Source organism: Eurypyga helias, unplaced genomic scaffold, assembly GCF_000690775.1.
Source record: "Eurypyga helias isolate BGI_N326 unplaced genomic scaffold, ASM69077v1 scaffold26155, whole genome shotgun sequence".
NCBI lineage: Eukaryota > Metazoa > Chordata > Aves > Eurypygiformes > Eurypygidae > Eurypyga > Eurypyga helias.
Genome location: NW_010253826.1, coordinates 11579 through 39182, shown reverse-complemented (window position 1 = coordinate 39182; position 27604 = coordinate 11579). Strand labels below are relative to the sequence as shown.

Below are 27604 nucleotides of genomic sequence, written 5' to 3'. Positions count from 1 at the left end.
ACAACTCCCTCGCTGTGAAGGCAGAAGGAAGCTAATGTCATGCCAATCAGCAGTCATTCTAGTCAAACTCGTAGGTAACAAATCAAAACCAGCATCTGCTGCTGGTGGTTTGTCTTGCCCCTGCATTAATCCTTCCCTTCTCCTACTGTGTTTGGGGCAGTGACTCACAAGCTGTCGGGTTTAATGGCACTGAACAGTTCTCCTGTCTTGGCCATTTCTGGTAGGTCTAAGGCAGGACCTGTTCATGACTCATCAAAACATTTAAAGTAACTGCTTTTCCAGCTGAAAAAAGTAAAGTCAGAAGAATTTGGCATAAGACACCTATTCCTTACTATTTACTTCTACTTCTTTTATAGCTGCCAATTGCATGTGTTACGGGTCTAGAGGAGGTTTGAGGCCAGGATCAACAACTGGTTCATGAATCACACAATTAATGCCTTGTTTTACCATGAGAACAGATGGAGAGCTCACCAACGTCCTCTAAACTGCTCCTTGCTATTGTACTTGTTGACTGCAAACCGATCTCCGGGGCAGAAGAAAGGCCGATCGTCAGCCTGTGCTGCAATAAGGGACAGCTGAAGCAATGCTTGGGCCAAGGGGATGAGCTCCGTTATCTGTGGCGAGGAACCCGCGCTCCTCCAGAAATCACAGCTCCCTGACTGTGACTGGCAAGACAGCTGCCCAGATTCAACTTGATGGTGCCCAGCCTCACACTCCTCTGTCACCCTAGAAAGGCTGTTGCCTTCTGAGCAACTGCTGCTAGGGAAGGAGGAGTCCATAAAATACATTACTGATCGTTAACACACGGGTACGGGGAAGCAAATTTCAGGGAATTACCTGAGTGCGATTTAAGTCCATTAGGAAAGTGCCGGTAGGTGTGTGCTGCTGTTTCACACATATAAATTACACACCAGTTACAGAGCCCCCGTAGCACGTGGTGTAACTGCAAACTGTTCATTGCTCATATGGTGACGCACCAAAGAGAGCGCTCCAACGAGACAACGTACGTTGTGCTGTTGCTGTTCAGGCAATGGATTCTAAGCACATCAGCTATCATTGACAGCAGGAAATGCTGCTTGGAGTGCATGATAAATCTGGCTGGTAGAGTAAAGCAGAAAGCAGTGTTAGGCAGTTGGGTCACTGCCACATGTCATGCCCAGTCCAATCCTACCGGAAGCTGGAGCTCAGTAGGCTTATGAACTCGGTTCTGTGGGTGTACTGCAGACGATACAGAGGAAGAAAGCTAATGAAAAGTTCTCTGCGTTAAACATGGGACAGTACCCACAGTGAGGTGGCTTCTGATCTCCAAGCAAGTGCTCCAGTTCCAGTGGAAATAATGGCAGGTGCAGCCATAGTTCTGCGGTTGAGACTAAATGTGCAGTACAGAAAACTGAGGTGCATGCGAAGCGGGAAGAGGTAGCCCTGTATTTACATTTCAGGGAAGAATGCAGGGCCCTGTTAACTTCCTGCACAGGTTTGGGACTTGGCCCTTCAGGTCTCATCGGAGCACATTCAGGGCTGCAGCCTCACGTTCTCTGCTAATACGAATGGTGACATTTATGGCATAGGACTGTGAACTTCAATTTAGGTTGGCTTTCTCCTACTTCTCTCACGGATGAAATGGAGCCCGAGTCTAAAAATTTACTTTGATGGGCTTCGAAGTTTTCCAAGAGATGCCATCGGTTCTTCTTTGGATTCTACACACACGGATGAAGCACGAGCGAACAGAACTGGAAGGCTCCTCTGTAACTGCAGAAACACATCTGCCTTCTGGAAGGTTGAGGATGCTAATCAATTCACATCTTAAAGCCAGAGAACCTGTAAAATCATCAGGTCTGATCTGACATATGAGCAGCTAGAGAATTTTGCCCTGTTATGCTGTTTTAGCTTTATGCAAGTTATGGAGTTCATCTGGCTCCAGCCTGAAGTTGCTGATTGTCGTCCTGCCTCCCTCCACTAGCCCATGGGAGCTCCCCTCTGCAGAGGTGACTGGGAGACGGATCCAAACAGATCCAACTTCCTTTCAGGGACTCACCTGCACTGAATTTTCATGCATCTACCTTTCATTCTTTCCTGTAAGAGTCAAGAGTAAGGAACCCAGAGCACTGAATCCAAACAGCAGCTGCCAGCCTCTCAAATACTAGGGTGGCCTTAGCTATGGCACATGGGATGCTACGGAGGAGCAATCACTAGATACTACAAAGCCTTTGAGAACATTCCTATTAAGTCTTGGCGGCTTCTAAGCTGTCCTGCAATTTGTTATTCAGGTGGCTAACTTAAGATTTAAAATGTAGGCTAATGCTGGCTGAGCATTAAGAGGAGAGTTTCCCGAAGCATTAATTGCACAGATTAGCCTGAAACCGAAGGCATGAAAATTGTATGATGACAATCTGCTGCTACTCAGCAGCTAATTCCCTAGGTTCCCTAGGCAGTGCTTGTCTCTGATACTCACCCCACATGCTTGACTTTGGGGGGAAAAAAGGGTAGAAATGTTTTAAACTAGGCTTCCACTGCACATCCAGACTGTAGCAGTGGGCAGTGCAGTACAGCACCATTTAATTTCAGTGTCATGAGTTTGTAACTCATGAAAGGCAGGCACAATTAATGGACTGCAGAAAGCCATCTGTGAAGCAAAATGAGAAAGGCTTATTCTCGTGTCAGGGACAGTGCCCAGAGCAGGCTGCAGGAAAACCGCAGAGATGGGTAGAAAATGCAGGTCACATTAGGTTTATTAGATAATGTATGAATAATTAAATAAATGGGGCCAAGTTCAGGCAAACACTAGCAATGAATTTATAAAGCCACTTTAGCAGAGCTAAATTACAATCTCCGTTCTGTGGGTGTACTGGAGATGATTCAGAGGAATCAAAGGTTTCAGAAAGTATTCATGTTCCCTATCTCTGTCCAGGACTCGCCCCCTGATTCCACTGTTCATTATGCTTTTAATACAACCTGCCACTCCATAAAAGCCTTTGCAAAGCATGCTTCAGGAATGTCTGAGAATGCTACTGAGCCACAGTGAAGCTATTCTGATCCCATGAAGTCAACACAGCTAAGGAGGAAAATAAAAGTATTACTTATAAATCCTAAAAATCATTTAAAGATTCTTTCTCTTTGTGTGTGTGTGTGCATCTATATATATACACACACACATATGCCTTGACATCCTAAACACAGACCCAAGAGAATCCCTCCAGACAGAGCTCTCTCAAGCTCTTTACTGTCCTTACTGTTCCTGCCTGGTAATGTTCACAGACCACATGATGTCAACACATTAAACCCAGAGATGCTGGGTAATTTGTGCCCTATTTTCTGCATTCTGAGTAGTACAGTTGGAAGAAGAATAGGAGAAGTGAGGGCAAAGGTACCAGTCCTCATTTAGGAAAAAAAAAGTGAAGGAAGGCACTGTATCAAGGACCCCAGTCTCAATATGTAGTACTGGACAAGCACTTCTGTTCCGTGTTATGCCATTACTCTGCAGGGTGACTACAGGTGAGCCCTGTCCCTTCATTTCCGTTGCTGCAAAAGGGGAATAGTGACATGTATTTCCATAGGAGTATGTTTTGGACCCACTGGCCAAGAGCGCTAGGTAGCAGCAGTATTTCAAAGCTTTCCAGAGCTGTGCAGTGCTACAGCTGCAGATGGACCTGTGAATCAGACGAAGCCACAAGTCACAGTAACTGAAACCAATCCCCAAGCTCTGGCTTCACTCACGGTAACTCCAACACACCTGCCCCAGGAACAATGGAATATTTGCTACCTAGTTCTCAACAACAGTTTTGAGAACACAAAAAAGTTCTCAAAAGACAGGGCGAGACAACTGGGACATTCCACTATGCTACTTCCTTATTCCCCCAAGGAAGCAGTTCCTTTTTGGGTAGAGAAGTCAGGACAATGCTTATGTTTGTGCAAGTACTGTGTGATGCATAGATGAATATAAACAGATCTGTCACAGAAAGTAAGAACTGCCCTTCCTGAAGGAGAAGGTAAAGCCCATAGATGCATTTCCATCAGCATGTTTGTCGACATGTTCTATTTTCAAAGCTGTTTCTCTCCCTCTGTTACTCACTAGCCAGGTTCAATCTACATCAGAAAAAGGACTACTCAGGCTAGGACAAGACCTTGTTTACTCTAGGGAAACAGAGGACCTGGCAGGACTCAAGTCTAGAAGCAAAGTACTACATAGTCACCAAGAGGGAAACCCCTGGCGATAGCACATAACGCAGGCACCTAACACAACACGACTTATTTCTGGTGGTCAGCAGCAGCCTAATGAAGTGGAAAAGAAGTATCTGAAAAGAAAACACTTCCAAAAACTGTCTTCCTAGTGCATTTTCCAGGTTCTTCCTGTGTGTTTCATTGCCCGTAGTCTGGGCTCCTCTCCCTTTTTTTTTTTTCCTTCTGATTCCACAGTGCAGGGAAAACAGTGGATTCATCACCCCTGTTGTAGCCTACCCATACCTCCTGAGGAAGGTTTTAAAGGGCAGAAAGCAGAGAAGTCTAGGATAGGAAAAGTAGGTGAAAGTCCTTTTTTCTTATTTTATTTTTTTTCTTTTACTTTTTTTCCCTCCCCCTATTTAATACACTACCAGGTGGTACTTTCAATTTGCAGCTGGTATTTTCAATTCAAAATATAGGGAAACCCTACTTAATGTTCACCATTATGGAAAAGGTAGCAAATTAATTCCTTAAGGGAATTAAGTGCACATGGATTAAAACTTCACACACCACTTCACATTTCATTCCCCCCTCCCCCCCGAAAAAAATCAACATTTAGCTACCACTGCTATTACAGCTGGGAGCATCTAATCTAGTTCTTGGTGCAGGGCTCAGAAACTAGGATTGTTGAGGTCACTGAAAAGAATGACACCAGTTTCGCTTGCCTCGTAGGGTAAATCTGTTTGTTGAGATTTTTGCCACTTCATAGAATTCTGCGACTGAACACGAGAAAGATCTGAAACAGCAATACAGGCAAAAACTGAGCTGCCCATCAGCAAAGCTGACTTTCTTCTTCGCATACAGGTCATAACACAGGTTCTACTACAACACAACCAAAGAGAATGCACTTAGGCTTTGAAAATAATTTTTTCCTAACATCAGCATCAGCAGCCTTTTCTTCATCTTCCCGAATCTTGAAAAGCAATGAAAAAAAGAAGAGAAAAAAACAGGTACAAGGATTATATTAGAACAGACACAATGATCTGGGGAGGAAAACCTTCTTTCTGTAAAAATGGCCATCTCAGAACAAGAACAAGGCTAATATATTCATGGACACATCTGAGTATCCAACAAAGCATGCGTACAGAACTCTTATTTGCACGTCTGCAATACATTAGACATTGGACATTTAATGCCAAAGATACTGTCCCACATTGATATGCCACATAAAACAATCGGTGTCAACACCTCTCAGACCTATCTGTCTGTCTTCAGAGCTGTGGAACCACTGGCCATACCCACATCCAGCCCACATCAGCACAGAACATATCCTTCTCCTTCCTCCTCCATGCTATTCTGTGCCTTGAAACATTGGCTCCTGCATCTTAGGATGAATGCTGTTGGAAAGTCTTCAGGCATGGCTGTCCCCTCACACATCTTACAGTGCCAGGTGTCCCTGGGCTCTCCTTATGACTGCAGCCTGCAAGTGCCAGTATGATGCAAATCACCTAGTAACAGCGCAGTAGGAATGAGTAACACTCGGTCTCTTTGCGCTCTTACCTCTTTACCACCCATGGCTTCAAACATCTTCTCTAGCTGCACCCTCAGCTGCTGGATGTTATTCATCAGGATGCAGGGCTGGAGGGACAAAAGCAGGTTACTGCTCAGGGCGCCAACACATTTTCAGCAGTGGTACAATATGTGCCTCACCACCCGTCCCCAAGTACCACCAGATCTGAGAGTCCAATGGGAGGTAGGGCATGCACAGATTTCAGCACTCAAACCTAAAAAATATAAAAAATTATTTTTCTCCAGCTTAAAATGGCCAGTTCCAGGAACCCCAGATCAGGGACATCCCTGCTGTTGTATTTTACTCCTCAGCTTTATCACAAACAGAGAATGAGGTGACACGACATCAGTGTCATGACAAGGCCAGACTCTCTGCAGCTTCTACCATGCCCTGCAAGTGTCCAGCTGTGTCACCTTCAGCCTCTTTACGCTGCAATGTACTGCTGTGAACGGCGTACATCCCAGACCAGACAGGGAACTGCCAGCCGAAGCTGCATTCACAGACACATCCGGATCCTGCCAGGCCAAGCTTGGGAGGGAAGCCTATGCAACAGATTCTTCCCTCTGCAGTTACAATCCCAGTACAGGTTTGGGAGGTACCAAAACGAGCATGGAACAGACACAGGGTTCAAAAATGTAAGACCCTGTTTTACTTCATACACAGAATTTTACTTAATTCAGGATTAAACAGCAAGATAATTAGATGGAGGCAACAGTAAACCAAGACTGCTGCTGAGTACCAGATCTACAAAGCAAGCTGTGCCCATGTTTTAGTTCGGGGTTTTTTTTAATGTCTTCTGTGACACACAACCCAGACAGGCAGAGTGGAAGTTCATTTCAAGGGGACTTGACAGCCCCCAAACCCTGTAGGTCACCCTCAGGGCCCAGTTTTGTTTTATGGACAATACAGAATTCAATTCACAAAAGCACAGGAATGATGACAAAAAACAATACTGAAGATATTTACATCATCAACATGGTCAAATGCAATGCAAGAAACTTGTTTATATGAGGACAATTTTGTGGTTTCTCAGGGCTGAAGAGAAACTCAGCATGACTCACCAGTTTCTCCTTGGAACAGTAGGACTGGAAACTCTTGGAGAGGATTTCAGCATACTGCATCAGCACTTTCCCAATAGTCTGGAAAGACAAGATGTGAGCACTGTAACTTGTCCTCTGTCACTCCAGGAGAACTCCAGGCAGTAAGATCAAGAAACATGCCACTAAGGGAAGATAAACAGCTGGATGTTGAGCGCGTTACCTTAGCAAACCTCCTGTTATAATGAGCAACAATGACAGGGTCTGGGCACTCCAGCTTCTTAATGATCTCAAAGCTCTGATTGAGCTGGGTGAAGACGTCCACCACTGAGCAAGAGAACAGAGCATGCTCGGATGTTTGCTGGAACTAAAACAGAAGTACAGAGAGTCATTCTCAAATGGAAGGAACTGAAATACACCCATTTTGTGGGTATCTCCATCATCTGCCATGTTGGAGGCAGGACAACTTGATGAAAATCTGTATCTTACTCAGAATTAGTCAAAAGCTTTCCAAAAAGCACACAGGACCTAAACAGCTAATTCTGCTGGGTTATAGGTTTACTGTTCTTCACCAGCTATGGCATGACAAGCACCAAGGAAATGGACCATGATGCTGAGACCCTCAATGAAATGCATGGCTTGCCTGTCAATTAGTGAGGAAAGGAGAGAGTGAAGAGCTTTTTTACATTTTTGTTAAAATTTAGATATTGAAGAGAATGCTTACATTAGCATGACAGACTACAGTGCCAACAGTCACTGAACAAATGGGAAGGCTTTTGCTCTCCATCGCAAATACTCAGCAAATTAAGAATAAGATTACTTTGTGAATGGATTAAGGTCACATTTTCACTGCATGACTACATACATCCAAAACGCCTTGTATTTCAACTGCACCTCACAAACACAGAGAGGTGAGAGAGCACCAAGCTACTCGCTGACAGATGAACAGCAGCAGAACAGATCAGACATAAATAAATGATATACACCTCGGTATTAAACAACTCTGTGACCTGTTCAGAAAAGCCCTAAAATACACAAATTTCCCAGTTGTTTAGCAAGACAAAAGGGATTCATACTCCATTTGTATGACAGCTGAATTTACGGTGGTGGTATTTTGGCACTGCATCCTTCGGTGCCCAGAACAAGTCCTCCACTCAGAGTGACTTACATACCCCATCTTTTTTATCTCTCTCCAGGGCACCATGCAGGAATTCTAAGGAAACATCTTCATTTTCATCCAGCCACTGCATCACAAACTGCTCAAACCACCTGCAGGAGGGACAAGGAAGACAGCAAGTTACGGCACGAAACAGAGAACCCCAACCTTACTCAGGCAGCACTGCTGTTTCAGCAAGCCTTGTGAAAGCTGGCCTCTCTTAGATTTCTGAAAGCTGTAATCGGTACAGCCAAAGTTCCCCAAAATACCCCTACCTGTACACCAGCCACCAGTGAGCAGGGGCTGTACCATCACTGGGGCTAGACACTGGGTGTACTGGGGGATGAAAAGCTGGACATGAGCCGGCCGTGTGCGCTGGCAGCCCAGAAAGCCAACCGTATCCTGGGCTGTATCCAGAGCAGTGTGGCCAGCAGGTCGCGGGAGGGGATTCTGCCCCTCTACTCTGCTCTGGTGAGACCCCACCTGTAGTTCTGTGTCCAGCTGTGGAGCCCTCAACATCAGAAGGACATGGACCTGTTGGAGCGAGTCCAGAGGAGGCCACGAAGATGCTCAGAGGGCTGGAGCACCTCTGCTATGGGGACAGGCTGGGAGAGTCGGGGGGGTTCAGCCTGGAGAAGAGAAGGCTCCAGGGAGACCTTACAGCACCTTCCAGTGCCTGAAGGGGCTACAAGGAAGCGGGGGGGGACTTTTTACAAGGGCCTGTAGTGACAGGACAAGGGGTAACGGGTTTAAATTTTAAGGGGGGAGGTTTAGATTAGATATCAGGAAGAAGTTCTTCGCAGGTGGGGGGGTGAGGCACTGGAACAGGTTGCCCAGAGAAGCTGTGGATGCCCCCTCCCTGGAAGTGTCCAAGGCCAGGCTGGATGAGGCTTGGAGAAACCTGGTCTAGTGGAAAGTGTCCCTGCCCATGGCAGGGGGTTTGGAACTAGATGGCCTTTCAGGTCCCTTCCAACCCAAACCATTTTTTGATTCTATGACAGGCAGAACACAGACCAACCCAGACTATGCAGGTTGTTGGTTTTGCTGGTTTTGTCCTCTCCTGTCTTGCCTCTTTCTTTGTACCTTCTCCTTTTTGCCCCTTGAGCATGACCTTTAACTTTGAGCACTTTATCCTTTCTTCCCCTTTCACCCATGTGCCAGGCAGGACAAGGGAGACCTGCAATGCCACTATCTCTGCACGGTCAGAGTGATGGCACGCTGTCCTGCTGAGCAGTTGGGTCTACCACCTTTCACGTGAGAGCTGCTGATGAGTAGGAAGAGAGGAAAAGAAATGCCTGTTCTCCAGGGCCCTTCAGCTATCTGCAGATACAGGCATATTTCTGGAGTGCCAGGGAGGAGAATCAAGGCTAGAAGGTTTTTTTTCCGCTTTAATCCAGCCCTCCCTTTCCCTGAGCCTTCTCTAAACCACCCATCTCGCTGATCCCACTATGAAGATGCTTGAGTAAGATTAACTTCTGGTGATAGCAGATACCATCTGCCAGGGCTCGCAGGAAGCCGGCCAGCCCTGTCAGCAGCTCTTCATTGTTTTCTGTTATAGAAGCACAAATTTAGTTCATGTTACGTGCTGGACCAACAGCCTTGGGGAATGGCCAAGTCCCCAAACCAGGCAGGTCGTAGCAGCAGGACAGCAAAGTTTGTCAGTGTTCCTTCTCACTTAGGAGGATGAGCTAAATGGTAGAGCAGAACCCAAGAATCCACTGAAACAGGCACTGATGTATCTGACGGAGATGCCTCACGAGACGGTGATTGGAGCTACCTCCTGCACTGAACAAAAGGCAACTGGCCAAATAGGCAAGGTGAGAAGCAGCTTCAGCGATAGGGTCTTACAGCTGGTCATCCCTCAGTTCTCTGCTCCATGGGACGTATCCACGTAGTACAAAAGCTGAGGGTGGTGATGCTGTCTGTGTTTCATAGAATCATAGCATGGTTAGGGTTGGAATGGACCTTAAAGATCATCTAGTTTCAACCCCCCTGCCATGGGCAGGGACACCTTCCACTAGGTCAGGCTGCTCAAAGCCACATCCAGCCTGGCCTTGAACACTTCCAGGGATGGGGCATCCACAGCTTCTCTGGGCAACCTGTGCCAGTGCCTCACCACCCTCTGTGTGAAGAATTTCTTCCTGATATCTAATCTAAACCTCCCCGCTTTCAATGTAAACCCATTCCCCCTTGTCCTGTCACTACAGGCTCTTGTAAAAAGTCCTCTCCCAGCACCCTTGTTGTTGAGCAACAACAGCACACTTACAGCTTTATTTAAATGTCTGTCTAGGATTTGTTGCATGCAAGTGCCAGCATACCGCAGCTGAAGCAAATCTTAATTTCAAATATTACTAAACAGCATTCACAAATACAGAAAAAAGGTGACCATGTGCGATTTCAGTCCCTATGGAAGATTATTATATGAGCTTCAGAGAGAGTACAGCTTCCCCTACACAGGCAGCTGTGTTCATAGAGATTGTGCTAATTATGGGCTGAGTTTGCAAAGAACATGAAAGCATGTGGCAGACATGAGAGGGAGATCAAGAGCAAATTCACAGACAGAGCACACCAGATAGCCTTAAATACCCGCTACACTTTGAAATATAAGTCACATCAATGCTAATATTGGAAATTGCAACTGACACAGTGTTAAATGCCAACAGCAACCTGTCTATGCAGCCCTATTAAATATAGACAGCAGCAGTAGAACATGGTCACAGGCATATAGACTTCCTGCGTTTTGGAAAAATTCCTTTTGAATGGCACTTCATGCTCCTGAAAATCAGCACATTTCAGTCTACTGAAAGTTTCTTGATCTTTGTTATTAATTACAATAGCATATTTTAAAGCGATAGCTCAACCCTTAGAAGAGAACTCAGGCAGATTTTCCACATTTTCCACCTCCTTCACAGTTCCCAGGCTGCTGACTGCTTCACAGATCATAGACCCAGGTACAGGGAGGATTCCATAAGTGCCACAAGCCACGATTTTTGCTCTGAGAAGCAGAACTACTTCCTGGTTATCATTCATCCTTAGTTATTGCACCATAACCATAAGAAAGGGCCATTCAGTGTTGACAACAGTCATTTGTGCATTTTTATGGCTACTATATGTTGATACACACAATCAAGTGCATAGGTATTTTACTGTCCTACCAAACTGTGTAAACAAAGGTAGTACGGGAAAAGGTACTACTGGGGGCATAGGGAAGAGAATTGCCACCAACTCTGCCCAAATAAGGAAAATGCACTACATCCAGAAGAGGTTTAACATGTTTTAGTGCACAGTGCATCACTTGGATCAGGTCAGGAAATTCTGTAACTACATTTGCAAGGCCAGCCTCAACTTTGCCCCTTATTGGCTGGCAGGAAAACACAAGAGTTATAAATCATCTGTGAATACTTCCAGCCCCTGAGCACAATCAGGACAAAAATCTTCTCTGAGCTGTAACACAAACCTAGAGTCACCTTGGGCCAAATACCTCTTGCAGTGTTTTATTATCAGCTCTTGGGCTACTGAACAACTTGGGGGGGACGGACTCCAAGGACTACAAAGGCAACATATCCAAAACAATATTCAAAATTATCTAGCACAGAAACTAATAAAAATAATCAAATTTCATGCAGAAATAGCTTCAAAGTGTTGGTTTATGGCAAATATCTTCTCCTTGTCTGCCTCAATTCCTGATCTAGGGGCAAACACCGTGATGATTCATGCACCAGCAGACACGGCAGAGGCTCAGGGTGCTGCTCCAGAGACATTCTGTGCTTGCAGGGGTCAGCACAGCCTGACTTGAGACGGCACAGCCAACCTCTCCAAACGAGCTTCGCACAGAACAGGCCTCGGTCCTGCCTGCTGGCAACGGGAGCGGTGCTTTGTGACTAAATGGAAGTTTACCTCAGTTGGCTGCACAACAGTAAGGTAACACAAAAGGCTGCAATTTCAGCTTGGCCACGAGCCTGGCTCCTGCGGTCTCTGCCTCTGACAGGTGAATTAATCGTGTTCATTTGCCGTGTTGATGCATGTGGGCACCCAGTGAACATCCTGCGGGCCTTGGCAAGTGCAGAGCCAAGAAGGCAAGCAGGGTTTCAAAGAGGGGAAGAATAAATGCTATGTTTGATGAAGTGAGCCAGAAGAATGAAACAGGATTTCAAAGGAAGGAATGCCTTCCCCCACCAGAGAGGAGGTAATCTCCAGTACAGCTACAATACTAGCTGCATGCTAACATCCCTGTTAAAACAAAACATAGAACACTGCTTTACACATCTAAAAAGCCAGGGAAACTGGCACTTCACAGCTTTTAGCTGGCAGTTAAGAAGTGAAGGGAGGAAGTTTTGAAGATCCATTCCCAGCTATGTTCCTACTTCAGTTTCAGAAACTGCGGCTGCATTTCAGAAAACAAAGGGGGCATAAAAACTTCAGCTTCAACATTTTGGAGCCTTTGCTTTATTCAGGCATATCTCAAGGCTATCAGAAACATGGTTTCTCATAGTTTCAACATGAGAAGTGAGTTTGTGGATAGCCTCCTCTCTGTCGAGTAGACAGACAGTTCTGCTCTTCCCCGGACAGCAGCAATTTGATTTGATCTAAAGAGTTTGCTGCTCTGCAAACGAGATGCAAGGACTCTGTTTAAGGAAATTACAAGGCTAAAAATACTTGTGGTGAAGCAAATCAAAGGACAAGAGCACATTGCTGTAATTGACACCAAGAGGATATTTTGTGACAGGTGAAGGTTACGATTGAAATCAGCATCACCTGTGTCTGACAACAGGGCTATTGTACTAAAATACAAGAGTGGAGTCACAAAGCCAGCGGCTGAAGCTCTCTCACAAAGGCCAGCAGAGCAGAACAGCCTGCAAACGGCTGCAGAACGAAACTGAGCATCATTATCCTGATTACACAGGAGAGAAAGAGAGATTAAGAATATCTGATGGCTTGCCTGAGACTGCACTGACTCAGAGGCACAGCAGAGAGAACGGAGCTTCCGAGACTGTCACTCCAGCGCCCTTATTCACTGAGTTAATGCCTCTCACTGACCTGATTTCTTAAGCAAGGCCCAAGCCCAAGCCGAGCAATTGTGCCAACTGCCTCAAGCCTTATTAGCATGCAGCTAGCACCAGGCTTGAGGGACTGCGTGCACCACAGGATGAGAAGGGAATGCAGAATGCCAAACTGGAAACACAGTCCAAGCAAGATGGTTTTTTCCAAGAGGGGCAAGTGCAAAGTGCTGCATTTAGACAGCCGTGAACAATCATACGGAGGATGGGATGAACAGCTGGGACACTCCTGAGGGTGCCTGGTGTCTGGTTTGTGGCCCACTAGAAGCATCACTAGCCAACAAGAGCACTGAAGGATAAGAAATACAAAAGGCTGCTATTAGATTTAGATTGGATATCAGGAAGAAGCTCTTCACAGAGAGAGTGTTGAGGCACTGGAACAGGTTGCCCAGAGAAGCTGTGGATGCCCCATCCCTGGAAGTGTTCAAGGCCAGACTGGATAAGGCTTTGAGCCGCCTCACCTAGTGGAAGGGGTCCCTGCCCATGGCAGGGGGTTGGAAATAGACGGGCTTTAAGGTCCCTTCCAACCCAAACCGTTCTGTGATTCCATGATTCCAGCATGAAGGAGAGGCAGTGCTGCCTGCAAGACAACGCAAGGCAAGGTCTAGGTGAAACATCAGGATTTAAGTCAGGGTGCTGTGTGTCCAGACACACACCAGCTGCACAGAAGCAAGTCCACTTCACCTCCAAGGAAAGCCAGCAACAAACAGCAACCTGTAGAATCTGGGCACGGACATGAGAAAAGCATTGTGCTCTTGTAAAACAGGAACAATTTGGTCTCCATGCCCAGGCCAGTAGGATAGGCCACAACAAACTCAAATCAAAACAAGAAAGATTTGGAAGGGGAAAAAGGGTGAAGCACAGGGGAAAAGCTGCTGGGAGGTGATATGGAGCAACCATAACTCTAAGTCTCTGAAAACCAGTTAAAGACTGGTCAGAAGCAACACACCTGCTCTTGCCTTAGGCCAAGTGTGTGACTCCAGATAAAAGTATTCTCTCCAGGTTGCTTAGACAACTTTTGGGGCTCATAAACCTTCTTCGGGTTTGAAATGTACTGCTGCTCTTTTGAAGTTAAATAAAAGTTGCAAACGATTGCTTAGGGCTTAAGAGCAATCACTTATTTGATGTTTCCAACTAAACAAACTTGTCTTACTAAAAAAAGAAATCATTATCTTTAAGAAAAGATCCTATTGTGTGTGTATACATATGACATTCATAGGCCTGCATAAAGACATACAGACATACAGTACATATGGATAAAGCTGTATCTACTAACCCAAGAGGTAAGCATACATCCAGGCGTCTGCTGTTCAAGAATTGACCAAAGCCTATACTGCATGCACAAAGGGGCTTAAAGACTGTCCGTGCCATTGCTAAAGCTCTTGAGATCTTGGGAGATACTGTACATTAAGGGACTGAATTGTTCCAGGAATGGTGGCACAGAACACCAGGGGGAACAAACATGCACATAAACACTGAAAATCAAGAGTGAAGAAACGGTGTATCATGAAGGAAGCCACAGGAGAACCAAATGACTACCCTCCAAGACAACACAAGGAGGTGCATAGGAGGGATTCACAATGCACTCACGCTGGATATTCAGGCACTCTTCCCTTGAAGGCAGGCAGATCACGAACGTACTCATTGTACAGCCACTTCACTTTGAAGTGTAAATTCATATAGTCCGCACTTTTACACAGTCTGTGTTTCTCATGCTCTGTAAAGAAGGAAAGAAAAACAGTTAGGTCTGAATTTACCACTAACACTGCATCAGACACAGGGGGGTTTTATAAAGCATGTCCACAGTATGCAATCGTTTTGAGGATGAAGCATCTATAAAGCCACAAAATCTTCATGATACAGGATTTTGGCAGTCGGCAGGGGATCTTGGCTGTTGACTGTTGGGGCTCTGGGATTTATTTCCATAGCTCAAATTAATACTTCCGTTTGTTAAAGACTTTTTGGTTGTCAAAGCAATAGAGCCATCTCTTATGGCCTTTCCATTTAATATATGACAGTCGAGATTTCATCTTTGCAGGAACAACTCAAGGAGAGCGAGTCTGTTCATTCTTAGGTATAGACAAAGGCAATAGCAACGTTACACTAGATCCCCTAGGAGACAAAAGTAGAAAGAATCAAGTTCCCTGGAGTTTCAAAATATGAGTCACAAGCAAGTTCAAAAGAGCTACCTAGAAGATGGAGCATTCCCTGATTCCCAGTTTGAAGAAATTCAAGACAATTATCTTTCAAAAGGCAACTGTTTTATTTGTATTGCCCTCCTGAGCACAGCCCACTGAAATGCCTCATGGATATCTACCTGCTGCTAAGCCTCCTCCACTAGCCAGGTTTTGTTTTGGTTTTGTACCCAGGCTATGTCGGGACAACGCAGTTCCTCCCTGTACCGCACACATACCCCTACAGCATGACCCTCCCCCATATCCATGCTGCTGAAGTGCTTGCCATACTCAGACCTGCATTTCTGCAGAGATCATCTCCCTCGACCACTGCTCCCCCTTCTGTCTCGTGAGACATGTATGGCTATTCACAGCCTACGTCCACCCTACCATCTTTCAGCACTTGACTCCCACCTCTGATCATCCCACAATCTCTGTTTTTAAACTACTTAAGTTCTTCCAAAACCTTCTCAGTGCTTTCCCAAGCCATCCCTCATGCTTACACAGGCAGCTCCTTCTACTGCACTGCTTTTCCTCAAAATCCTCCTTGGAAAGAGTAAAATTAACTAATTTTTCATGATGCCAAGAGGACTCAGCGACAGCTTTTGCCTGCACTGCAATACTGAATTATCAGCTGACCAATTCTGCACCGTTGCTCCTGAGTGCTGCTTGTCCGTGTCTGTATCCATCTCTTTCTTCTGCCAAGCTTCCACAGCATGAATACACTTCGTGCCAGTCTTCTCTGTTCACTCTAGCACCACAGCAAGCTGCTAGTCCATGACTACAGTGCGAGACACGAGACTAAACCATACATGATTTTGGCTTAGACCCTTTTTTTTTTCCCAAAAAAATTTGACTTCCGACTTGTCTTCCTACCTTTTATGCGTCTACCTCATTACTGATGTAACTTCCCAAAGGCATCACTGCTGACATGCAGACAGGATCCAACTATGTTAAAAAGTGGAAGTCTTCCTCTTAACTCTGAACGGCTTGAATCCAGGAGTTCGTTACAAATATTCAGAAACTGGGTAGATGTATGCACATGTGACCTACACATGCCGCAGGTATTCATCAGCAAAGACACGTTTTAATGATGCAAAATGTTCCCTGCTTTCTGATCAGTTTTACCCGACAAGCAAGCTTACCTTTCAATATCATCATCTCTTTTCATGTAAATATGAATTCTTGCAACTACTTAAAAAGATTAAGAAACTTCCACATCTCTCTGGAAGCTTCAACAACACACGCAAGAAGAAAGGCCAAATAAATTATGGATCATCCAACTGAAACTTCTCATGCATAATTATTCCATAAACCTTGCCACCTCCCAAGCAGTTGACTCCAGTGAGTCAACTCCAGTGAGTTGTTTGCAAACCTCTGTAACAGTGTAATACAGATTTCCTTCTAATTCACATGTAGCAGATCCACACAGACGCAATCTCAAAATAAAACCCAAACCCAGAAACCCAACCTTTGTTTTAGAGAAATTAAAATGCCCAACTATCTGAGAGACATAGTCCCCCGGGTGATAGTTCAATGGACAAAGTGCTTTACATGCACTACTATTATACTCCACAGTGAGTTTTCTTGTATTGGAGCCAAGGAAATTCCATTCATGTTTTACAGGAACAAGTCTAGTGTCTTTCTTGAGCACTACGGCAATATGAGTGTATTCAACGTCTGAGCCGCTGACCTCCTTCAAGAACAACTGCAGAAGAAAATGCAAAGCTCTCTGCAGATCTAAAACTGGAAACAACCACAGCAATAACTGTCCTCATTTGGCTCCCTGTGAGAGTGAGGAAATCAATGGACAATTATAACTTCATTAAGTTTGACACGCGTTGACACCCAGGTGCTGCTCCTGGACAGGGAAAGCACTGTTCCTGCAGTGGGAAGGTCTGGTAAAACGGGCTCAAAGCAGATTTATTTCCTCCAAATCAAACAGTGCACTAAAAGCAAGTAATGCAAGCATTTTCCTGTTTTTTAGGACATCTAAAACGCTGGTAAGTTGCAGAAGAGGAAAATGCAAAGCAGCCAGAGAAACATAAGCCCAAGGACTGCTCTTAGGACTACCTAGCCATCTAAGCAGTAAAGGGCAGGCTTGACACCAAGGGGATAAAGCTACGGGAAAGCAAAAGAAAGAAGGAGAGGTCTTACCACCATAAAAGAGAACTTTACGTATACGGAAAAAAGGTGGAGCTTGTGACAGAGAAAAGACAAAAGTGAACTCTAGAGGTTCAAACATGCTGGAGAACACAGCAGGCCAGCAAAGCCCCCAGACCTGCTCATCCCCAGCAGCCTGTACCACTTGCCCTCCCCCCTTCAATGGGTCCCGCATGGTTTTGATCAGCTGCTTTCTGTATGAAAAGGGAAATGATTAAGAGCATCTGAAGGTGACATGGAAAAACACCAGACACAGGTGTACTTTGAAAACCCGTTTTAGAAAAAAGTGAAGACCATGGGAGCCATCAGTTTTAGCACACCTCTGTTCTGCTTTATAACCTGCTGGCTTTTAAAGAGCTTAGCGGCAGCAACAGCGGAAGAGTGCACAGATATTTTGCAGCAACTGCTGTGCTTTATCCTGAAAAGACCGCAGAGTTCTGTAAGTCTCTCACATTTCCTCAGCAGATTTCATCTGCAAACAGTTTCCTCCAGAGAAGAGCTTTTAGGGTCATCGAGGCCATATTATTAAGGCATTAATAGGGAACTGCTTCCTAGCAGCACACTTTCTACTGTCACGTCTGGCTCTATTTCTCAGGCAGAGAACAGGACTTCCACCACATCCTTAATTTGCGGATTCTATTCCTGATTGTCAGTCTACTTTCCATGGGTTAATTTCTAGAAAATAATGCTACATTTCTGCAAGAAACTCTAATAGGTACCGAGGCTGTTGAAGCATTAACACTTTAGACAGCTGGCATCTGTGTGTGCATCTGATCCCCCTATCCTTATTAGGAGTGAGAACGTGGCAGAATGATTTATTTCAATCCTGCCCGCCAAGTCTACTCAGTCTCTCTTCCTGCTGGAGATGCTTCCAATTTACAACTCTCCTAATGCCGATGCATCCAAAATAAGATGAACCATTGCTGTCAAGGATGACATTGATTTCCTATTGCTGTCTTTTAATGTCTTCCTAGCAAAGGAAGAGCAGAAGCCGTCTTTGCTGGCAGCGTTTGTGCTTTCTGGGTCACAGAAGTTTCACAGGGGGCAGCAAGAAAACTAGTAACTCCTGTTACCAGTGGGCTCCCAAGGAGGTTATCCAGCTGCTGAACACTGGTCAGCATCCCAGAGATGGAGCTGTGTGACTTGGAAAAATCATCCTCTAAGCTACAAGACTCCAGGGAAGCACAACCTTGCCAGCCAAGCCCGGGCCACACAACATGTCTACCCAATCTGTTTTGGGTTGAGGGGGAATAAGGGATGCTTCTCAATGCCTTTGTCAGCGAGGAGGGAAGGGCCAGGTCTGCTGTTCACAGTGCCCTGAGCTGTCACTGCTTTGGGGGAGAGAAAAAACAAAACAAGTGGGGTAGATCCTGGAGCTTCTGCTGCTAGGAAGACTCTCAAGCAGCTCAGTCTCCTTAGGGAAGACAAAGGCATAAGGTAGGTCTGCAGTGCACTTGCTTTCCATCATCCAAACACACTGCTGTGACTATTGCTACCACTTGCTGAATGTATTTTAAATAGAAAACAGGTGTTTCATTGTTATCACTTGAACATTTTACACATCAGCAACCTGAGTCTTCAGAAGGTGTCCAAACGACACATGCTGCAGCATCCACAGGCTACCAAGACTTCTGGTTCTGAAGCCCCTAACCTCACCACTGTGTTCTAGCTATAAATGAGTACTTACTCATTATTGCCCTGTGCAGACTACACAGTGCACACAGGGGTAAGCTTCAGCTGGGAGAGGCACGGGCAGCTGCCACCCGTGGGGAAAAAGGAAAACAACTCATGAAGCCAGGCACTGTTCTCCAGCTTGGAGAAGCCATGTCCCACCTGAGCCTCCCAACTCTCTTCCATACTGCAAACTGGGAGGGCAACGTGGAAGCATCAGGCTGGAAGGAAGGACGGGGCAGTTTCACACAGCCAGGCCCACACTCTTACTACACTAAAGCCATTGCATGGCCTTTAAGCTAGAAGAAAATTTACTCCCACTGCAGAGTAAAAGGATCAGAGACACACAATCACAACCCCAGCCAGGAGGGAAGGAATAGAGCCACACGTGAACTAGAGCTCTAACTTCACCAGTTATTCTCCATCAGATGTTATAGACAGCTTAATGCCAAAGGGGATCTCACCCAGAACCCCTCAGTGTACTGGGTACTGTCAAAAAACAACTGGAGCAACTAGTCAGAACAGGATTCTCCTAAGCAGCACACACCCTCCATTTCTGCAGCAGCAGTATGGTCTTCCACATCTTTGCAGATCTGCTCATCACTGGCATAAAACTACAGGACACTAAATTTAGCTAATATTAACACATCCTGAGTGTTAAAACTACAGGCAGCAGATCAAAGTCTTTGCTAGTCACAACTATAAACTAAGGAGCATGAACTTACCACTCGGTGAGGTGAATGAGCTCATGTTATCCAGAACTTAGGAACAGAACATAAGGGAAAACACCATGAAGAAAGTTAGGAGCAAGTACTATACTCTGGGTTCGTGTGCACATAACTCCACAAAGCAGATTAGCTTTTGTTGCAGAGACCTCCTGACGCATACAGATATTGGAGCACACCAGAAGCATAGCCAGGGGTTACTCCACAAACCGGCAAGGACAGGAATATGAAACCCTTGGTATAGTTAAACCGGTAGAGAAATTAGCAACTCACACGGAGAAGTGACAGAGACGAGCTGAGGACAGCAAATCTAATCACCATCCTTCACATCACTTTATCTGTTTCCTTTAATCCCATTTTTCCCCTCATTTAAAAAAAAAATGCAGTGAGCTAATCTAATCATCTGTATTTAAAATACACATAGTAAGGCCTGTAATTGAATTATTGTAGAGCTTGTTATAAAGGTTATCTTCATAAGTTTCTGGAGAACAAAGCAGTGAGGAATCACATGCCTCAAATAGATTTTTGCACCCTGAGGATTTCTTGAACATATATTTGGAGGAGACACACACCAGCACAGACTCCAACATTGTTCAATCCCCCTGTAGGACTTGCACAGCTGGAGCACAAATACGTGTACCATGCAGTTTTACAGCTTTCATTCACAACGCAAACCCTTCTCAGTCCCTCAGCTGCCTTTGTGCCAATTTTTCCTCACAGAGAAACACTTTCAAGAGGGATGCTCTTTGAGCAAGTATTTGCTATGCACTGATGAACTCACGGTGGAAGGATTATGCCAACCCTTGTCTTAAGAAGCTCACAAGTGACCAGAAGGGTGTCAGGAAAAGCTGAAACAAGCCCAGACTCACCAGGGAGCTCAGAGTCAAAGGGGACACAGTAGGAGATGTAAACTGAGAAAACCTGGGGGGCAAAGTTAACTTGGGCACTGGCAAACAGAGGCATGCAAAAGAGGAAAACAAATCAAAGTCACATCCCCTCTGACAGTCAAATTCACACACAGAATCAGCAACCTTTTCCCAGCTATATTTTGGATGCAACAGGGAAAGGGAATCTTAGGAAAGTCAGCAACTAGACCTGGAGAGATCCAATTCTCATGGCTGCTGGGAAAGGAGGAAGCAGTTTCAACACGTACAGACTGCATTACAAATTCCTGAGGGTGAGTGCACAAGGGTAAATAAGGACAAAATAGAAAGTGGAGCCAAAAAAGTTGCAGGAGCAAAGTTTCTAGGGAAGTGAATGTTATCACAGTTGCCTTATCTCTAACACATAAGCACAGTGATAGTCACTATAAAAGACACTCTTCAACACAGTTAGTAGGTCCTAGTTCCTCTTCCCAGTGTCTGCTCTTACATCAACATGATCTAACAAGACAAAAGCACTGTGGGGTACAAGCGCACATAGAAAGTTCCTAACACAGAACGGAGAACATTTCATCCCGACCTGCAGCCTGCTGAATTCCAGCCTAGAGCTGGCAAAGGGCTTCCCTCCACAGCACAGCCTCTACCCCTTCTGCACTGACAGAGCCTAGGAAATAGATGGAGTCAATCTTCCTTTACGGAGCAACCCTATGGACTGTTCCTGAAGAACAAAATGTAGGAAACTCTCTTAGCTGGCAGCAGTTTTTTTCTAGGAGTCTGAAGTCAGAGTGTCAGGCTGTCACTCCTGTAAGTGAGCTGAGATCAAACTGGGGGCCAACAGATTGAGCACAATTTTCTGAGTGATCAAAATCAGCAACTTGACTTGGTTTTGGAATACGAATCCGGCGAGTACGCCGCAGGCAGCACTGCCACTTCTGTTTTATCACAATATCACCTTACAGATCATCATAAAGCCTGACCCCGCAAAATATGGGGAAAACAACTGCTACTGCAGCTGCAGAGCCAGTGGGACCTGCATGCTCTCTAAACCTTATGAGAAGCTCTCACATTCTGCAGAAGAACTTACAGAACTAAACCAAGTTCAGAAACTGTAGCTGACCATCAGAAGAGTACTCCATTTACACCAAATGGATTGAGAACATGACATCAGCAACAAGTCAGCAGGCAGCAGTGAGGAATTCTCTCACCTTCCATGGCATATTTCATATCCTGGGCAAAAAGACTCCACATCACCTCTGCGCTGATCTTCCCAACAGCAAGCTCCTGAGGAAACCTGAGGGGACATTTGAGAAAGGCTTTGGCATGTATCAGAGCAAAGGGCTCTTCTTTATTCAGCTCTGAGCTAAACTACGACGTGAAAAGAGGAACATTACAGACGCTTCGTTCACCCTAGATAAACCACCACGTAGAATTTGGAGATCATGAAAGGGACTATGTTAAATAACCTGGAAACAACACTGCTGTTGAGACTGCTTTCAACTAAAAAAATCCAGGTCCTGGAAGTCTCTCCTAGAAGAGATGCATACAGTAATTCTGGGAATGTGATCACAATGTCCTTGCACCTTTTTCCCATTTGTTGTCCATATTTTTTTTTTTCCCCCGTTTTCCTAGATTCATTAGGCTGACAGGTGAACTCTACTCAGGTGTCCCTGCCATGTTAAATCAACGATCACTGGGGCAAAGTGCAGCTTTTTGTGTGTAACACTTTGCCCTGTTGGAATGCCAGAGGAATATCCAGTGCTTAAAACAGACTGGTTTCAGGTTCCTGTGCCAACCCCACCCAATGCAATCTCCCAGTGTGGCACTGAACACCATGTTCCTAAACCACAGCGTAAGGTGGTGTCACCACGGCACCACTGTGTGCATCAATGTGCATTCCAGAACTGCTCAACATCAGAAAAAAAGAAGAACTCTCACCCCATTTTCAGGTGCCTCCCTGAGTTCAGGAGTGTAATAATCAGGGTGTTTGTGCTCGAACGCCATCGTAACTGAACCTTTTGAAACTCTTCCATCCCAATCAAAAAGAGTTATTTATATAGACAGAGACAGATAAGACAGAAAGACAGACAGACAGGATAAGTACTTCTATAAATACACAAGTGACAGAAGAGATAGAAAGCAGTTTAACAAATAAAGCAGAGCACACAGAGGCTAGCATCAGCCACACAGGACATGGAAGATTCTTACTGATTCAGCACTGGGGTGTAAGAGTTCTTATCCTCTTCTATGATGGAAACTATCAAAGTGATGAGCTTGGGCCAGAAATCCAGGTTCCTGATGCTGGGGCCCTGTTCCTCAGGAGGAAGGTCCTGATTTTTGTTCTGGAAGGGAAGCCATTGAAAAAACAGCGTAAATTTAAACAGCAAAGAAAAAGGTGAATAACATATATCACCACACAAACTCCAAACACTAATTGCCTGTAGAACCTTTCTTCTGAAGAGCTTAAAATTATTAATGTCTGCTGGCAGCTTGCATGACCTAATGCAAAACACCGCAACATGCCAAACCATGTTGTTTAGTGGTGTCCTCAAACCCAAATAATCCCTTTTTTGTCATTTTCCATGCCACGAGCAGGTCAGGCTCCAGGAGACCTGCTGGGACATCATTTGCTCTAAGCTTGTTCCAAATACTTGCTTTTTTAGGCACATGGGTTGATGACTATATCCACATTGACACACTGTGTGTGCATTGCTGCAGAGTGACCAGTAGAAATCTCATGGGTTTGAAAACAGTTTGTGTCTAAAAATAAGATAAAATTTCACTGCTTGAGGTTTATCTATGCTAAACACAGTATTCTTGATCAGTCTGCATTTGCTCTAATTAGCTTTTGCTCAAAGCTCCATCAAACCTTCCCTTTGCAAATAACTGCTCATGAAATAAAATAGCTGAGGCTGGAAAAACATATCATAATTAGCATAAAACAATTATCATCCTCCACTTTACTAATAACAGCTCATTAATTGATTACAAGTTTTGTGCATGCAGAAGATAGCAAGTCACATAATTTTGTTTGTGTGGCTTTTTATACCAATTAGCATTCTTGTTATTACATTAAGAAAATCAGAAGCTTGGATTTCTGCCTCCTTATCAGCTACTCACAGGATCTGTCTGGTACTCGCGACTGTACAGCTCATGACAGTTGTTGAAGATGTACTCATAGGTGGAGTTGAGGCAAGCTTTTACACAGTCCTTCACTACCTGGCTGGCTCGGGGTGGGCTCTGCAGCTCTTGGACCTGGCGAGGAGACAAAGAGTCAAACAAAGCACTGTTCCTAAAGCAAACAGGAAAAGAACAAGTCACCGGTTTGTAGCCACCCAGGACGTGGTGGCTGTGCTTACAGCGACCTGTGGTACCAGTGACCTGGAACCATGAGCAGGGCGCTCTCCCCAGGCACACAACAGCAGTGACAGCACTTAAACCCCCACAGCATCATTTGGAGCATGAAAGAGATTTCTAAGTGCCAAGGAAGATTCTTCAGAATAAATACATCATGAGGCTTGATATGTGCATAATCTGAGCCAAGCACACAGAATTTCTGCTAAATTTACACAGTTTTGCATGAAGCCAGCGAGCAATCTTTTCAAACATTGGAAGAACGTGCAACAGACCCGCGGAGCGCCTTACATCTGATCTGGAAAGCCTTGCTGAAGACCAAACACTCGCATGCCTTTAAATACAGTAACTTTCTTTCAGGAAGCCTTTACTGAATTTCAAAGTGCACCAGAAACCCTAGGGACATGCCAACCAACATGCCTTCTCCTCTTGAGGCAGCTCTTTTCGTTATTTCATCGCTATGTTGCTTTAGAAAAACACCACAGCGCTACTTTAAACTAAACAGATATACGGGCATAAATAAATAAAACTATAACCTGAGACAATTTTGATATTGTCGCTGCCTCTACACTTTTCAGAGTGTTTCTGTAAAGCAAAATTTCGATACAGACATATAGTCTGACTGAACACTTTCAAAATAATTTTAAAAACATCATTTACCCTAGCGCTTCAGAGTAAAATTTTAAGCAGTTCCTGAAATAGCTGAAATTAAAGACTTGCTTTGGTTTTGATAAGATAAACGTTACTAAGTGGTATGTACTGACCTACAGCAGAATTAAAAAAAAAAAAAAAAAGTTTAGAAACAAGAAACAGGAATTAAAAATAATCTCATTACACACTGCTAGAACAATAAACATAACTATAGAACCAGCACATCAGCATTCACAGCAACTCTCTTGGATTTCTACTGAGAGGTACTATCGCATTTCAGTGCCTTATCCCCCGAGAAATAAACTTAAAAATATTTACTAGATAAAAGATGGTGAAGAGAGCATAGTGACTGATAAATGTCATTGATAGTTCTACAGGAAAAGCTTTCTAATGCTATTAACAAAAGTAAATTATCTTCCTAAAACCAGACAATAGTATCCCCCCCCCTTTTTTTTTTTATTTTTAATTATTTTTGAGCCGTATTTATGACTGAAGAACCCCAGGGAAAAAAAACAACTTTCATCTTCATGATGTAAATACAGCGAAGTAAAGATGAAATGTGGATGTTTATTACATAAGATTACAGATATCAGATATCACAGCAGATGATCTGCACTTTCCTGAAGTGTCTAATGCACAACATGAAACAAGGGTTTGAAAATGGGAAACTAACTCCTGTGGCAAAAACTGCAGAGGACCCATTCCCATTCCTACCCTACCTTCATCCTGAAAAAAGTGATGCTGGTCAGCAAATCCACTGTAGACTTCAGGTCCTGGAGCCGTTCGCGGGCGGCTAGTTATTCTGTCAACAAAAAAGGGAAATCCTGTTGGAATGCACAGTCGGATCCATGCAAGGCTTCAAGCATGTGCTAAATAAGGAAAGTGTCTTGGAAACATTTCCTGCTCGAGAAGCTTGTACCAGTCAAAACAATGCTCAATAAATAAGGCCTTTTTTGCTGCAGGAGCTTATCTGTTTGCTTAATTAAATAGCTTCTCGTGTGAATGTAAAGTCTGTGGATGCCAGGAGACTGACAACCCTCAGCAGCAGGAGATGCCTCCCTGGCTGTACGAAGGAGCAGGCAGGGAGCAACACCCTCACCACTGGCAGCACCGGCCTCTTGCCTGAGGTTGCTAGTGCAAGCCCTTTCCTTTCTGCACTCACCGCCTGGTTTTCGGGTCTCTTCTGAGCCCCACACTGGGATGTGTGGTGTATTAGCAACCTCTCCAGAGAAATAAACTGGACTGAGAAGGAAAAGGAGCACTGTTCCCTGTAAGAAGTCACTGTAACCACTCGGTCCCCTCTAAGACCCGATCTGCCAAGTGCCCCCTTCGCTCTAGCCCTTTATTTTATGGACTCTACGCACCACCCCGCTGTCCATAGCCACAGCTTCCTCCTCCGCTCTTTGGGGCCTGCTGAAATTATAAGTCTCATTGTCCCTTCCAGATATGATACGTCTGCAGGTACCTGTATGCATGTAAATGCACGTGCTGAATGCGGAAAGCTTGGCTTCTTGCAAGAGGCTGTTCCCTTTCTGACCTCAGGCACCATGCCCTTTCCTACATTCCTGTTCTTTCCTCCCTGTGTGCATGTTCTTACATTCAGGCTGATGTGATGTGTTTTGCAGCAAGTAAAACAGCAAAGGCAACCTTCACTTGGATAGTCTCTTCATATTTGCACATTCAAAAATTTAATTAGAGACAAAGGTAAAAAGGGAAGAGGAGAACAAGTTGTCATTTTTTACTGAAGAGTTGCAGGAAAATATTCTGTCCCAGTTCAGCTAACCACTGCAAGCAATCTAACGCTCTTAACAGTCATTTGCAGATGCTCATTACGAGGCAATTCTTCTTTTGGAGGTAAGTTGTCCACACACGGACTCTCTGGCACTCAGGGTATTTACCCAAGTCAAAGACTGCAATGGGTCAAGATTTAAAGACAAACCACTGGATGAATGTCGAGGACTGAATGCACGTTTTTGATTAGGAATAATAATCAGGAAAAGATAACATTATCCATCTTGAAATTCAACCTCCTCTATGCTTATGTCGGCTGGCAGCCAACCAACCAAAAGAACTGACATGCATACAGAATAACTACACTTGCTCACAAAACACCTTTTTCAAAATAATTATTCAAAGGCTGACTTGGAGCTACTCTTGAGAGGGCTCCACCTCTCCTCCATCACCTCCCACCCTGCCCTGGAAGGAAAACACATGCGTTTGACATTTTCTTTTTAACGAATCTACACTGCTGGTTATTAATTGTTTTAAGTGCTTACAAATAGCTTAATTAAATTAGGGGAAGGGAGAGACTTAATATGAGTAATTTCAGTTGTAAATTGCCATCTCCTGTCTTGAAAGCTGGAAACTAACACCATTTTTCTTCCAGAACTTAACCTGTCCTTCAGGGGTCTTAAAATAATTAGTAAGAGCTCCCAAATTGCTTCAGCCATTTCTCTAAATGCACTGCCAACCAGATAACATCTAAATTATTTAAACTACACAAATCTTTCCTGGTCCTTTATGTAAGATCTTACTTTTTTGTCCATGGTTTAGTTGCATTAGCCATCAGAAAGCAGCTTTTATTGAACACCAAGCAAAAAAAAAAAAAGGCATCACCACCACAGATTCCTCTTGCCTTGTGTTGGTAATTTTCCTTCTGCTACGCAGTGGATCAGTGCTCCCTTTAGACCTTCTCTGACTAGTAATGTACTTTTAGAATAGCTCTCTACACAACATTCCTTTCATCTTCTTTTGCACCTTGCCCCTTGTCCTTTTTGTTTGTCTTCCTAATGTATTTCATTGTCTGCTTCGTGTTTCCCTCCTCTATATGTTTTACGGTGTTTCAGATAAATGCATTAACCAGAAGAGGATCTACTTTTAAATAAATAAATAAAACCAAAGTTTGCATTTTGCTGCCATTTTTACATTTTTCAACAAATGAGCTACTAATTAAAATAATGGCAGAAGGAATTTAAAAAAACAAAAGGCAAGTCACATGGTAAGACTAAGT

At 44.5% G+C, this 27604-nt stretch overlaps 1 protein-coding gene across 1 annotated transcript in view; it reads right to left on the bottom strand.

Annotated features, from left to right (window-relative positions):
• LOC104510527 (protein unc-13 homolog B-like) overlaps positions 1 to 27604 on the bottom strand; it is a 63144-nt gene that overhangs the window by 28066 nt on the left and 7474 nt on the right. The window contains exons 7-16 of the mRNA XM_010152804.1: positions 26080 to 26101; positions 25314 to 25387; positions 23710 to 23844; positions 22798 to 22931; positions 21798 to 21883; positions 14569 to 14695; positions 7938 to 8034; positions 6989 to 7132; positions 6790 to 6867; positions 5719 to 5796 (exon numbers count right to left, since the gene is read on the bottom strand). Of these exons, the coding sequence (XP_010151106.1) occupies positions 5719 to 5796; positions 6790 to 6867; positions 6989 to 7132; positions 7938 to 8034; positions 14569 to 14695; positions 21798 to 21883; positions 22798 to 22931; positions 23710 to 23844; positions 25314 to 25387; positions 26080 to 26101 (975 nt within the window). The remainder of the gene's footprint in view (positions 1 to 5718; positions 5797 to 6789; positions 6868 to 6988; positions 7133 to 7937; positions 8035 to 14568; positions 14696 to 21797; positions 21884 to 22797; positions 22932 to 23709; positions 23845 to 25313; positions 25388 to 26079; positions 26102 to 27604) is intronic.